The following is a 13369-nucleotide window of genomic DNA, read 5'->3' on the forward strand; positions in this document are numbered from 1 at the left end:
TAGGAAGTCCCCTCATCAAACATCCCTTCTTGACCTAATTTTCCCTAGGGCTAAGAAGCTGCTCTCTCAAAAGCAGATTGCTTAATGGCATTCAAGACTGGAGGCAGCCAAATTTAGGATTTTGCAGCCAGAAGAACGACCAGACTAAGGTTCCCCATCACGATATGGCCATTCATCTGGTGGCCTCCTGGCCAAAACAAAAATGAAAACGTCTTTTGTTTCTACCACTAAAGAGCAGGACGCTTTGTAGCTCTGCAGGGCAATCACCTGCAGCTGTCTATGATGCTTTAAAATATCCTCACTGCAAGCTCCTTCACCGCAGAGATTCCCTGCAGCTCTCCCGTTCCCACGGCTGCAGGGCTGCTGCAGCCCCCCCAGATCCTCCTTTCTCTTCCTAATTTCCCAGAGGCACTGACTCCTCTGTTGTGGAGTATGGGAAGGGTGCGCCTTCCTGCCAGGCATGCAAGCCTCTTCAGCCTGGGAGAGCGGAGCAAACAAGCACAGTCCCCCGTTGGCTCATCCCTGCCGCTGCCTGACCCTCTCTCTGTGTTCCTTCCTCCAGGTGTTCTACTGATCTTGGCACTGACAGAAGAGCTGGTGTTTTCTGTTCAGGTACTGTCTCCCACTGTATCCTCCTCTCAGGGCCTCCCGATGGACACTACCACTGTCACAGCCATGGGAACGACGCCTGGCCGCAAGGACCGCCACGTGGCAGAGCCCACTCCCACCTCTGCGCGCGCCGTTCCCCATCCTGTCGGCCTGGCGGGGAGCAACGCGTCCGCTGGCCAGGAGCCAGCGAGCGACCCTCACGTCGGCGAAAAGGAAACGTATCACTTGTACAACCAGAGCGCTTTGTACTCGGGACAGACTCGCCCCAAGGGGAAAATATTCCAGATTTTCAAAGGCAACTTCACAGAGTCTTCAGAGCCTTACCTAAAGACCACCCTGCACTCTCCCTTCCCTACCTTGAGGAGCTCTTTCACAGACCATCCATTTCAGTCCCAGACTGCAACCTCCAGCGATCCCAATGGCACGGGGCTGGCCAGAACTACACCCTCAGACCCTTCTCCCCACCCCGATACCTCGGGAAGCTTTAGGAAAGCAGAGCGAGGGGAGGGGACCGAGCGAGTTGTGCAGAAAGCAGATTTTGCCACCACAACTGCTGGACCATCCACTGATCCTGAAGCAGTGTCGGTGCCTTTTAAACCCACCCGCTATGGTGTATGGGATATGCTGAGCAAAAACAATTCTTGGGTAACCTTGAATCTCAGTACAAATGTCCCCTTGTTTGCTGGCCCTGGAACTGCAGCAGCAGCAGTGGGTCACTCGGTTCAGACCAGCTTTGATGTCAACATCTCCTCCCCAGCAGTGGGAGACCCCACGGGCACCGCCCCAACACAGCAGGGCCTGGTGACGGACACCACCTTGCTGGGCAGTGCTCTCTCCACAGCGCCCGCCACGAGGTTGTCCAGCTCCATGTCCACTGCTGGCTCCACCGCCACTGGAAACTTCCTCAACAGACTGGTTCCTGCCGGGACCTGGAAACCTGGGGTTCAAGGAAATATCTCCCATGTCACTGAGGGGGACAAGCCCCAGCACAGAGCAACCATCTGTCTCAGCAAGATGGACATTGCCTGGATCATTCTGGCTATCAGCGTACCTATATCCTCTTGTTGTAAGTTAACTGCTGCTTTATTTTTCTGTCTTTCTCACACTCCTTAAAATTCAAGTTTCGGCCCATGATTCAAGGTCTAGGTGGAGAGCTGACAGTGCCAGGGCAGCTTGAGACAGATGAGAAGCAACCACTACACAGGTAACGCATGTGCTGAACAAAGTGCTTGGGAAGAGCAGCTCCAAATGTGGGGCTATAATGTTTACACTCAAAGCATACTTTCTCTGTTGCTATTAGAAATCACTTAGTCTTTTGGGGCTCTCCATTTGAGGGTATATGTCAAAGGCTGAGCAACTCTAAAAGGCAAAGCAGCTTTACTTTAAAATGTTTAAGCTGTGACCAAGAATTGTGCAAGTCTTTAATCTAGTGACTGCTATATTTTGCCCTGGAATTGGATTTTAAAAGCCCGCTGCTAACCCAAAAGATTAATGATAATTATAATGACTAAGACCTTAGGGAACAACAATTTTACCAGTGCAATAAAATACTTCATTGAAGGCGGTAACCATCAGATTTTAAAGTCACATCATTCTGATAACCAATTTGCTATTTTCCTCCATTTTAATTCTGAGTCTGACTTGGCAGCTGCCTAGGGAGCAGGAAGAGTTTGCAGTCTTGGCTTCCAGACCACAGGAGACAGCCGCCTGCAGGACCAGCACCAGCTGGGGTTCCAGAGCTGGCTTAGGGTCTCATCATTTGACTCAGTTGCATAAAAACATGATTGAATAATGTGGATGCTGGTGTGTCCCCTGCTTAGCTGGGCTGTATCAGCAAGGTAGGGCAATATATTCTCTGCCATTTCACTCTGTGGAGCCAAGGAGAAGCCACTCAGTGTGTTACAGGATGTGATTATGCTGATCTGTTGGGAGTGAAACAAAAACATAAACATTTCACAGCCTTTGCTGCCTGTGGAAAAGTGAAAGGGTAGCAGCCAGCAATACTGAGTATTAATCCTGTGATTTACAGCCACGAGCTGCGTTGAAAACCAGGTTAGATGTGTTGACTGAGCCAGTCTTACACAGAGCATACTGCTGCCCAAAGGGGCCGTACTGCTCTCCCCTGCCCTCTCTGAGGCTCACCTACGCGATCCTCCCTCTCTCTGCCTGGGCCTTGCCTGGTACCTCTCTGAGCCACTTTCAGATCACTGAAGTGGTCAAAAATACTCACTTTGCTCTCTGTGCACATAGTGAGCTGAATCAGCTCCCCACAGGGTCAGGTGGGCAGAAGATCTGGAGAGGATGAAGCTGCAGGGATACACACCTGGGAAGGGAGCAGGACCAATCCTCTTGGCAGCTGAAAATTATTGGATTGGCTCAGCATATCTGTTAGGGTTGTGCCTCTGGGACCATCAGTCCTGCCATTGCCAACGTGGTTAAAACCACTAGCGAAAACAAAGCTTGAATCTAAAAGACTGACAATCAAAACAAAGTGATTGTCCTTTCCCAAAGTACAAACGTGCACGTGTACTTCTGTGAAAGATGGAGAGGAAAATCTGGGATATAGTGAGCACAACATGATAAGAAGCAATATTTGCTGATCTGATGAACAGTGCCTTGTCTATCCATCACCAGAAATATGGGATCAAATAAATTCTTCCCAGCATTACATTTGAAGCCAGTATTGAGAAAGAAAGCTGATCTGGGTAGAATACAACCAAATACAAAATGCAAAATATAATACCATACACCACAGGCAGAATAACCACAACCAGTGTGTAAACTGGTGTATGTCCCTATTTGCATACCACATATGAGTTAATAACTAATGATAGGTATTAACAAGAATAATATAAAGAGTCTGTTGGCAGAACTTCTAACCCACTGTTTGTTCTATGGTGGGTATTTACACTTTTCTTATCCTGTGTGCCGTAGCAGTATGTGTTCCTGTGACTGTGCCTACCCTGTTTCTTGTGTTTGCAAGCCATATTTAAAAACAGGGAATTGTTGTCACCTGTACCAGCTCTAACAACACAGCTGAGTGTTTCCATGATCCAGACATTTAAGCCCTGCCTTCAGGCCCCTCATGAGCTGTGCACTGCAGCCGTGAGCCTCGTGTCCCAAAGGCCCGGGTGTGCACTGTGCAGCATGCGGTGGCGAAGGGGACTGCCGCCACCTCCAGGGCAAAGGCGCTTGTAGCTGAAGGCAGAAGGCTCCGCGCTGGCAAGTGCTCATCGCTTCTGCCCTGCGGGCAGCGATGCTAGGAGGTGGATGAAGAGCACAGCCCTTTGGATTTCATTTTGTCTTCAAGGGATGGAAATGTTTTCATCGGGTTCTCACAGCTGTGGTGAGCGTGGGCTGAGGAAACACTGCCCTCTCCTGCCTTGGGATGCTGCAGGGTGGAGGTAACCAGGGCACTGAGACTTGGCTTCATGCTGTTGAATACCTGAGCTGCATTAGGAGGGAAACAAGCCACAGAGAAAATCGCTGAGGACTTCCTATCAGGGAAGTTATTGCTGCCCTGAGGGGGCAGGACCCTCCTGGAGGCTGTCCTGGAGCTGCTGGCACACTGAAGGAAGCTGGCCAGACCCCTGGAGGGAGGGAAGCAAGCCCTGAGCCGCGTGCTGAGACACCTGTGAGAAAGGATGAGCCCCCTGCACTGGAGGACAGGCAGCCCTTAGGCAGGGGAGGTACTAGTGCACCCGAGAGAGAAGAGGAAGGAGGTGTGAGGAGGCAGCCGGAGCCTGCTCGTGGCTGCAGAGCCATAGGAATCTAATTAACTGAGCTCCCTCCTCCTGTTAATGAGTAGTGCCCCTGAGCCAGCCCACAGACATCCCGGCTGCTTCCAGAGCCGGTGCAGAGCTGCGCAGATGCCAGCACATCTCTCTTCTGCCAGGAGTCACAGAATCATAAAATCATCTATGGAAAGACGGAAAAGACCTTCAAGATCACCAAGTCCAACCGCCAACATGACCTACTGAGTCCCACCACTAAACCATGTCCCTCAGTGCCACATCCACACGTCTCTTAAATACCTGCAGGGATGGGGGCTCCACCACTTCCGTGGGCAGCCCGTTCCAATGCCTGACCGTGCTCTCCATGAAGAAATTCTTCCTGATGTACAATGTAAACCTCCCCTGCTGCAACTTGAGACCATTTCCTCACGTCTTTGTGCCTTTCCCCAAAAGGGGCCAAAGTGGCTATAATTCCTTCCCTGCAACAGGGTGGTGACAAAGCTTGAAAACCCTTCCTTGCCAGGGTGCTTCTGGGCACAGCTCAGCCCCTGCTGCCCAAAATCCTTGGAAAGGAACACACACCACCATGCATTTGAGCCACACTGAGGACTGGCAGCCCCTGCCAGCCGTGCTGGTGGCATGGCTCGGTGGCTGGAGCTTAGCCTGGGGACCTGCACCTCAGGAGCTCACCTACTGAAATGAGAGATGGGATTTAGCTTCCCAGTCCTCATAGTACTTATTTTTTAAGGATGCGTAGGTTTCTGAGTCCCACTGAAAAGCCTTCAAATTCTAGCCAGAAAAGTAGTGCTTTGAATAGGAACACATGAGCCACATCTGCTGTGTGAATCTGGGGAAATCATCTCACCTTTTGGTACCACAGTTTTGTGGTATGAATAATGGGGATAATGTTGCTTACTCCACTTGAGGGCTGCAAAAATGAAGGATTCTGTATTACTACATTCCCAGAAAAGCAAAGTAGTATATAACACTGATATCAGTATTTTCTGCATGTCACAGTTCCAGTTGTTTTTGCTGCGTCCTTTAGGCAGCCTTGAACATTTTACTGTGTGTGTGTGTGCGCACACGTGTCTTGCACACCTGGCTGCAATGCAGAACAAGACACAGTATGAACTCATTGTAAAACTCACAGGCCTGATCCTTGGGCTCCCAGCACTTACAGCTCTGTAGCTACAGACTGACATGATAAAACATTGAAGAACGGAAACTTGCAAATCAGAAACGCAGAAGTGAATTCGTTCAGGCAGTTCTGCTGACGTGAGAAAACGCGAGGGGAAGGCTGAGCCTCAGAGGGAAACGTCAGCAGAACTCAAAGAATAGATGAAGAACTGCCTTGGACCTAACCCCGCTCAGCTCACATTTCATGCATTGGGACACTTTCCAAAATTATCTCACCCACTTTCTCAGTCACAAAACCTGCAGATGTTTGCCTCCTGGGCTGCAGAGAGAGCGATCCCAGGCCCTGAGTCTCATCCCCAGGGGTGAGCTCAGACGGAGCTCGAGAAGAGCCTCCTGTCTCCAGGTGGAAGCAGCTGTGGTCAATAACAAACCCCGTCATGATACCTGCAACACAGCTAAGGCTGTACTGCCACAGGCAGCCCAAGTGACAGGCACACTCTTACAGCGGTGTTTAATGATGGGCAAATAAGATACACAGCCTCAGTAAATGAGGAAAAAGGAAAGAAAAATGGATAAACCATTATTTTAGCCTTTAAAGCAAGGGTTGTCTAGAAACTGTGTTCATTTTATGATCTGCAGGCACAGGGAGAAATAAATTAACATCCTGCAGTCTGAATATTTCCTGACTTTTAACTTCCAGCATTCAATTGTGTTTTATGTGGGAGCTGGAGAGTGAGTGGAGCTTATAGCTGTATAAGAATGGTAATATATTTAAGTGAGATGAAAGAATAGACAGAAGACTATCAGATAACTGCAGGGAGTTGGTATGATCTCATCACACTGCCTTTATGAGGCCGGTATTGAATATGGTGTATAATCCTGGTGGTTTATGTTTAAAAAAAAAAAAGATTAGGAAGGAGCCATGTGAATGATTCTAGAGCTGAGAAATTCAGCGTAACTCCACTTGTGTAAGTACGTGGTCCAAGAAAAGGTTGAATCCCACATTTAATTTCTGATGGTGTAGTGGAGGCTTTTAATAAAACAAAAAAAGGCAAAAGGAAATTGAGGAAGTGGGGCTGAAGCTGGAGGTTTTCAGCACACAAGCGAGATGTAAACATGTCCCCATGATGGGTATTAAATATTGAACAAACTTCCTGGGAATGCAACGGAAATCCAGTCACTCCGAGTCCTTAAACCAAGCTGGATGTTTTCCTGTGTCATCCGCTGACATAATGCTCATGGGCAGGGGACCAAAGTTACCAGGTGTAGCTCTGTGTGTGCAGGTGGTGGGCAGCTGAGAGTAGATGATTGATGTATTTCCACCAGCCTAGAGAACTATAAATGCGTGAAAATCCTGTGTCTCCTGTTTGTGGTACGTATTGTGTCCCATGGAGCGCACCAGCAGCTCTCAGTCCCTGAATGTGCACGTTGACATTTCTCTCCAGAACAGCAGCAGGTCAATGGATACGTATTCAAAATGCTTCTGTATAAAATTCCAGATGTTTCCTAACATCTCTAGCTTTAAGCTAACCCAGGGACATCACCGAAGTGCCCTTCTCATGGCACTTGGTATTATGAACTGCAAAATGGAGCAGCCGCAGCAAAAAGTCAGTTTAGCTTCCCTGACTCCCAGAAAGGATCTGTGTGAGTGTTAGAAACTGAGAGGAGAGTTAGCCTTTTTTCTGGCCTTGCTCTGTTCTGCTTTGTTGCTCTTGTTACTGACATTTCACCCTTCCAAACCATCTCTGCCCTCTGTGTGTCATCCACTTAAACATGTCCTAGCTGACTATCACATCCGTCTGTGTGGAAAGAGGTTTTCTGTAACAGGCATAATATTAACCATGGGAGTGAATAGATACCCAAGATTATAAGTAAAGCTGTACCCCGCTCCTAGTATTGTTCTGGGAGCAAGAGGTCCTATTGTTAGCTACATTAATTTCACTAAAATAAGCCCCAAGAAGGTTAGTTAATATGAAATGAAGAGGAATGCCCCCTTTCCAGCCCTGCTGTCCTCTCTATCCCTCTTAAATCAGGTCTCTGCTTTGAATCGAGGCAGCTTAGGCAGGCAGCCTTCTGCTAAAATATGTTACATTCGAAGAAGCTCAGGAACTCATTTTCCACAGTCTTTCATCCATTTGCTCATTTGTGTGCTAAGGTTGGAGGCCAAGAGCCTAATTAAGGGAGGGAACATTACTGTTATATGACCAACATATCTTCACGCAGCAAGGACATCTGGAAGAAGCAGAGATCTCCCTCAACTTAGTGTCAGGCTTTGCAGCTCCTAAAACCCAAATCCGATACTTCCCTGTCAGCAGCCACATTTTATAAGCTGTAAAACCTCAGGCTTTCAAAATATTTGCACTGAGGTAGAGTTGGCTTTCCTGGGGCCCTCGTCTCCTCAGGCAACTTCAGAAACGCCGTGCACCTCAGAGAGCACTTGTTGCTGGAGCACCGACAAGCTCAAAGGTTCGCTGGCTCTACCCACGCTCACCAGCAGTGGGAGGACTAAATGTAAGTCCTGCTTTACGTGCTAATCTTAACAAGCCTTCAGGCTTGACTGGGACATGGCACAGCCTCCTGGGCTCCAGCAAAGGAAGGGGTGAAGACGCAGCCCTCCGCAGGCAGAGCGGGCCTGCTGGCAGTGACGGGGCGGCCTGCATGAGGGCTCGGCAGCACCAGTTGTGCTGCTGGGCCACCAGCAAATTACAGCCCTGGCAGTCGGGTTATTGGTGATGGAAAGGCTGAAGCAAGGTGAGTCTAAGGCTGGATAATAGAAAGTTTGATAATGTCTGGCTTTTTTTTTTTTTTAATGTGCAGGAGGTTTTTCCATTAGTTTCATAAGACGATTTATAGCATAAGCTCACCTTTCCCTTTGAATGAGACATAAACTGCCTAACTCAAACCCATTACAATTTTTTTCTTAGGAGCTTTTTCTTTTGTTTTTAATAGAGCTCTAGCCTTGCACTTTCGTATTGCCATTTTATGTGAGTAGATGGGTTAAGAAATTAGATCCATGGCATCTGGGTAGCTGCAATGTTTGTCAAGACATACAAAGTGGCTTTGACCTCTCTGCAGTCTTTTCTTTCTTCTAGGCTGTAATTCTAACAAATAATTTTAGGTTAGCTGAGAAAATAATATATTTTCCTGCTTCATGAATATTTCCTCACTTCTTTTCTGTCATGAGAGGTTAAGAAATTATGGAGTGAATTTACAGCAGGGCATTCCCTATTTCACAGGTACAAATCAAAGTAAGTACGTACCCGGCTACCTGTCTGTCTGTATAAATTAGATAGATTACAAGCACAAATGTTCAATTAATTCCACAGATATAAAATAAGCACACGGATCTTACACATTACTCCTCTGAATAAAAGCTTGTATGCACCTCAAATTCTGCCTGAGCAAGGACAAGAGGGGAGCAGTATGTTTGTTACAACAGGTTTGCCTAGCTTTCAGAAAATCACCAAGATTACAAATCTGAGTTGCAACAGAGATGACTAAACTGAAAGCAATTCCAGAAAATAACATTCCAGCATCTTTGTGTTCAGCCCGCCTGCTGGGGAAGCGTTCTTCCGGCATCACTGCAGCTGGCGGGTACCCATGGCCTTAAGGCCAGACGGACAGTTATAGCAACAAGTTTCATTCTGGTCACTTAGTTTTGCTCGATTGCTCTACCTTAAGCTCAAATATTTTGACTTGAAGAAACTTAAATGTGATCCACAGAGAAAAGAAGCCAGGCTCAGACATCACCAATGCCCAGGCAAGTGTAGGGGACAGATTATGCTCCATTTTTCTTACCGATAGATGCCACATCGTGTTGTGGCTGATGTAGGCAGGCAGGAAAACCCCAGTTCTGGTTGAGTTGGGTCAGTACTGCCCTGGAAATGTAAGCTACACAAGACAGGTGCCGGAGTGGGTCCTCCACCCCTCCTCAGTCTCCGTCTCTTCCCACGCAGGATCCCTTCTGTTCCCGTAGCTGGTCTCTGACATTTTGGAGCATGGCCACAAAGTACCCAGAAGCCAAGTTATGAATGTGAGGTGCCATGGGCAGGGATTGGCAGCCTAGTGCTGGGATTTGAGCCTAGTGCCAGTGTCTCTCACTGCCCACTTGCTAATGTACTCATGACTGCAGTGTCTGAACAAGCCAGAAGCAGAAAAGATCTGCACAGAGGCACCCTCTGCAGTCCTTGTGGAGTGTCCCCTGTCCTAGAGGGTACTATAAATCCCTAGCAAGGTGTTAAAATGCCATCAGTTACAACACCAGAGCCTTTTCGTTAGCCAGATAGCCACATTATGTAGATTATAGACTCACATCAAAAAGAAGGAAAAAATTGCATATCCTGCCAGTCCTGAAGTCTCATCTGCTTGGGGCAGGTTCTGATTTATTTGTGTGGTTTCTGTTAGATGGGAGCTGGATCTAACTGAGGGTGAATTGTATGAATGAAGGTCACCAGCTCTATCCTTAAGTAACTTGAATACCAAATCCCCATTACTGAGAAGTCCTTATTGAAAGGAAATAACCAATTTTATGGCATGTTTCTATTGACAGCAGTTCTGCTGACAGTCTGCTGCATGAGGAGGAAGAAAAAGACATCTAACCCAGAAAACAATCTGAGCTATTGGAATAATGCTATTACCATGGACTACTTCAACAGGCATGCTGTAGAGTTACCGAGAGAGATCCAGTCTCTGGAGACATCAGAGGTACCTCACTTGCATAATTAGTGCCTGAAAACTGTCACTGAAGCCATGCTGGGAGAAGGGGAGAGGAAGTGATATTAATAAAGCCTTAAAATTCCTACACATATTCAGTGAAACAGTTTTTTGAAATGCCTCGTCTACAATCCAACAAGTGTATTATGAGATAAATGATAATAATAAATAATAATAAGTAAGCCTATAGTTTCTCATATAGCAGTTCAGGGGGTGAGTGCTCCCAGTACAGAAGCAATCAAAAACAACAGCATATGGGGGCGTGTAGTGCTGGTATGTGCCATCAGCCTTTACTGAAGAGATCTGACAGGTTCAGTGGTATATTATTCATATATGGGTAGGTTTTCCTACTGATAGAAATATAGCTGCCCTCAGAGATGGAGGGGAATAATTTAGCTTAGTTCAAAAGTTTTTAAAACCTAGAACCAGTGAAGAATTTGGGCTTATGTTAAAGTGATTTTCAAGAGATCAGCTGACTGACTAACTCATCTCATTAAATTAAAAAAAAAAAAATTGTTCAGAAAGGAATCTCTGAGATGTGCCTAGATGAGCACTCACGATTGCTTCATTAACTCCACTTTCCTGGCAATTGTGTTGCTCAAGCTAAAAGCAGGATCCTGACTTACCACGAAACTGCTTTCACATGACAGCACTGTTCACATTGTCTCTAAAAGCTGCCGTGTCAGTCTGTTAAAACTGATCTGACCGTTACTGAACTGGGACATGCTCAGGTAGCTTGGAACCATATATTTGGTTTTCTGACCTTAAAAAGAAGCTGCAAATGCATCTTCCATGAGTCGAGCCCAGCTGACAGAAAACTGTTGCAATATGTCATGAAAGTGAAAAAAAGAAATGTTAAAGCTCAAATTGTGCTAAGGGACCTAAGGTTTGATGTGTCTGATTTCTGGGTCCCCATACTGAGAAAAAAAAAATCATCCTGATTATCAGCGGAATTGAGGATTATCAGAGAAAAAGAGGATTATCAGAGCTATGAGCGATTATCTTCACTCACGGCTCCTGCTGCCTGAAGAGGGACCAAACCGGTTCGCTGAAGTTAGCTCCCAGCAGCTGGGGTCCCCCAGAAGTCAGGCATTTTCCGAGGGATGGGACCAAATGCCCCAGTGACAAAAGTAGTCCCTTTCTCATGTGCCTTCACACACAGCAGTGGACTGCCATGTGTGCTTGGGAGGGTGAGGGGATGTGAAGCACTCATGCTGCTGCTCTGCCTTTCTCCTAGGACCACCTCTCCGAGCCGCGCTCCCCCGCCAACGGCGACTACCGCGACAGTGGGATGGTCCTCGTGAACCCCTTCTGTCAGGAAACGCTATTTGTAGGACATGAGCAAGTCTCTGAAATATGACGCCGCAGCTGCCCTCGTGTTGCAGTTTCATCTCTACTGTCTCCAAATTATAAATAAATATATATATTATAAATATAACCTTTGTGTAACCCTGAATTACAAGAAATGTTTTCAGCTTTTCTTTTTTTTCCCTCAAATTGTCAACCCCTTTTTTATAAGTGTGGTAAAACTTTACAGAACAAACTGTGGCTTTATAAAATAAAGGTATTTCTAAGCAAAACACCTGTAAAATGGACTATTCTTTTCCTATCATTTACAATCTGCTGATAAATCTACTTGGTCTGGAAGACTATCAGGTAAGGCTGGTTTTGGTGAATGCCATGTCTTTGGTACAGCATCCTGCAATGGCTTTGGAGTGATCTGAAGTTAGGTGACATCTCTCATACTGGCCGTGAGCGTTCCTACTCGGTGACCATCCCTTACCTACACTTCTTTCGTTGTAAACTGCCATGGGCCACTCCTTCAGGCTGCCAATCTGGAGCATAAACCAGGCAGGAGCAGCTCGGTCACCTGCAGCAGTCGACGTGGCTCGTGTGCCTGTCGGTAGCCTTTGTGTGGTTCCAGCACCGCCTGCGCACCGACTGGAAGAGCCTCCCTCAGGAGGACCAGAATGACCTTTTTTTTGTGCATAAATGTCCTAAGCATTACACTTTGGACTCTCAGCTGCTCTTCTCTGGCCAGTGAGTCCTGAATTACTTCCTGCAGAGCAAACAGCCTCAAAAGAAGGCACATGCAGAGTCCCCTTCACAGCAACAGAAATCTCCTTTAAATTTATCAGAAGTCTTGACATCTGACGACTGGGAATTCCCACCCATTGAATGCGGTGGCTTTGACCACATGTCCATTTCCCTGCTGTTTTATTTATCTTCGATGCTGCCAGCACCATTGAATCACGATTCCTTACCCCCTCTCCTCTCTGAGGTTTTCCTTCCTCCCTCAGGAATGCAAACCCAGTGTTTCAGAGCAAAATAGCATTTCAGTCCTACCCAGTTAAGCTCTAGATTGCATGCTGTAATAGCAGTGCAGAAATAGGAGGGGTGAATGAAGTTTAAATGATGGCTTAAAAACAGGCTGTTACAAGCAGAAAGTAACACGGAACATGGAATGACTGCTAAATCGATGTTCTCTCTTCGAGTAACCCAGAACTGTTACCGCGGGACCAATTTTCAGCTTTCCTCCTCAGATTGCCTCTCTTGTATTGTTCAGCAAGTGAAATGGCCTCTGTCCTTTGAGGTCTCAGCCTTGTGCTTCCCACCTCTGGCCATCAGTCATTGTAGATTATTTTCTACCGTCACTCCTGACTTCATCACGGCTATGAGACAGCGGGGAGTGCTCCGCCTGACTGCTTTGCACCACCAACCACTCAGGTTAGCGGTGGCTTGCAAAAAAAGGACACTTGGGCAAGACGGGGTTAGCATAGCATCGAGGTGAGGCACGTCTGGCAACAGAGAAGGGAATTACAGTGGTGGCACATCTGGTCCAGCTGTTCCCACCTGCCAGCAGGGTCCCAGTGGCTGTGGTTACCCAGAGCAAGCTGACGACTTTGCTAAATGGTGCTGGAATCGCACCAAGACACAGCTCCCCTGGGATCGGGGAGCCACGTTAGTGTCTTCTCCCCTCCTTTCTCCCCGTCCCACACAAGCGCTTCTGTGCTGACGCGCAGATGTGAACATGGGCCATAGGCTTCCTCAAATGAGAAAATTGAAACATGATAGCGGCTCTTCTAGATATTGGATTTTCAGAGAGTAATTCACTGCTTCCCTCAGAGGTGGCTGGGGTAGGCAGTCAGACGGGGCTATATATGGACACAGATGGG

General features: G+C 47.3%; 1 protein-coding gene across 1 annotated transcript; it reads left to right on the forward strand.

Moving 5' to 3' along the window:
• The first annotated feature begins 432 nt into the window (after positions 1 to 432).
• On the forward strand, positions 433 to 11665 carry TMEM108 (transmembrane protein 108). The gene is made up of 3 exons (XM_035549656.1): positions 433 to 1675; positions 10030 to 10184; positions 11431 to 11665. The coding sequence occupies exons 1-3, from the start codon at positions 433 to 435 to the stop codon at positions 11551 to 11553; spliced, it is 1521 nt and encodes a 506-aa protein (XP_035405549.1). The 3' UTR covers positions 11554 to 11665.
• Positions 11666 to 13369: the final 1704 nt, after the last annotated feature.

Source organism: Cygnus atratus, chromosome 2 (assembly GCF_013377495.2).
Source record: "Cygnus atratus isolate AKBS03 ecotype Queensland, Australia chromosome 2, CAtr_DNAZoo_HiC_assembly, whole genome shotgun sequence".
Taxonomy (NCBI): Eukaryota; Metazoa; Chordata; class Aves; order Anseriformes; family Anatidae; genus Cygnus; species Cygnus atratus.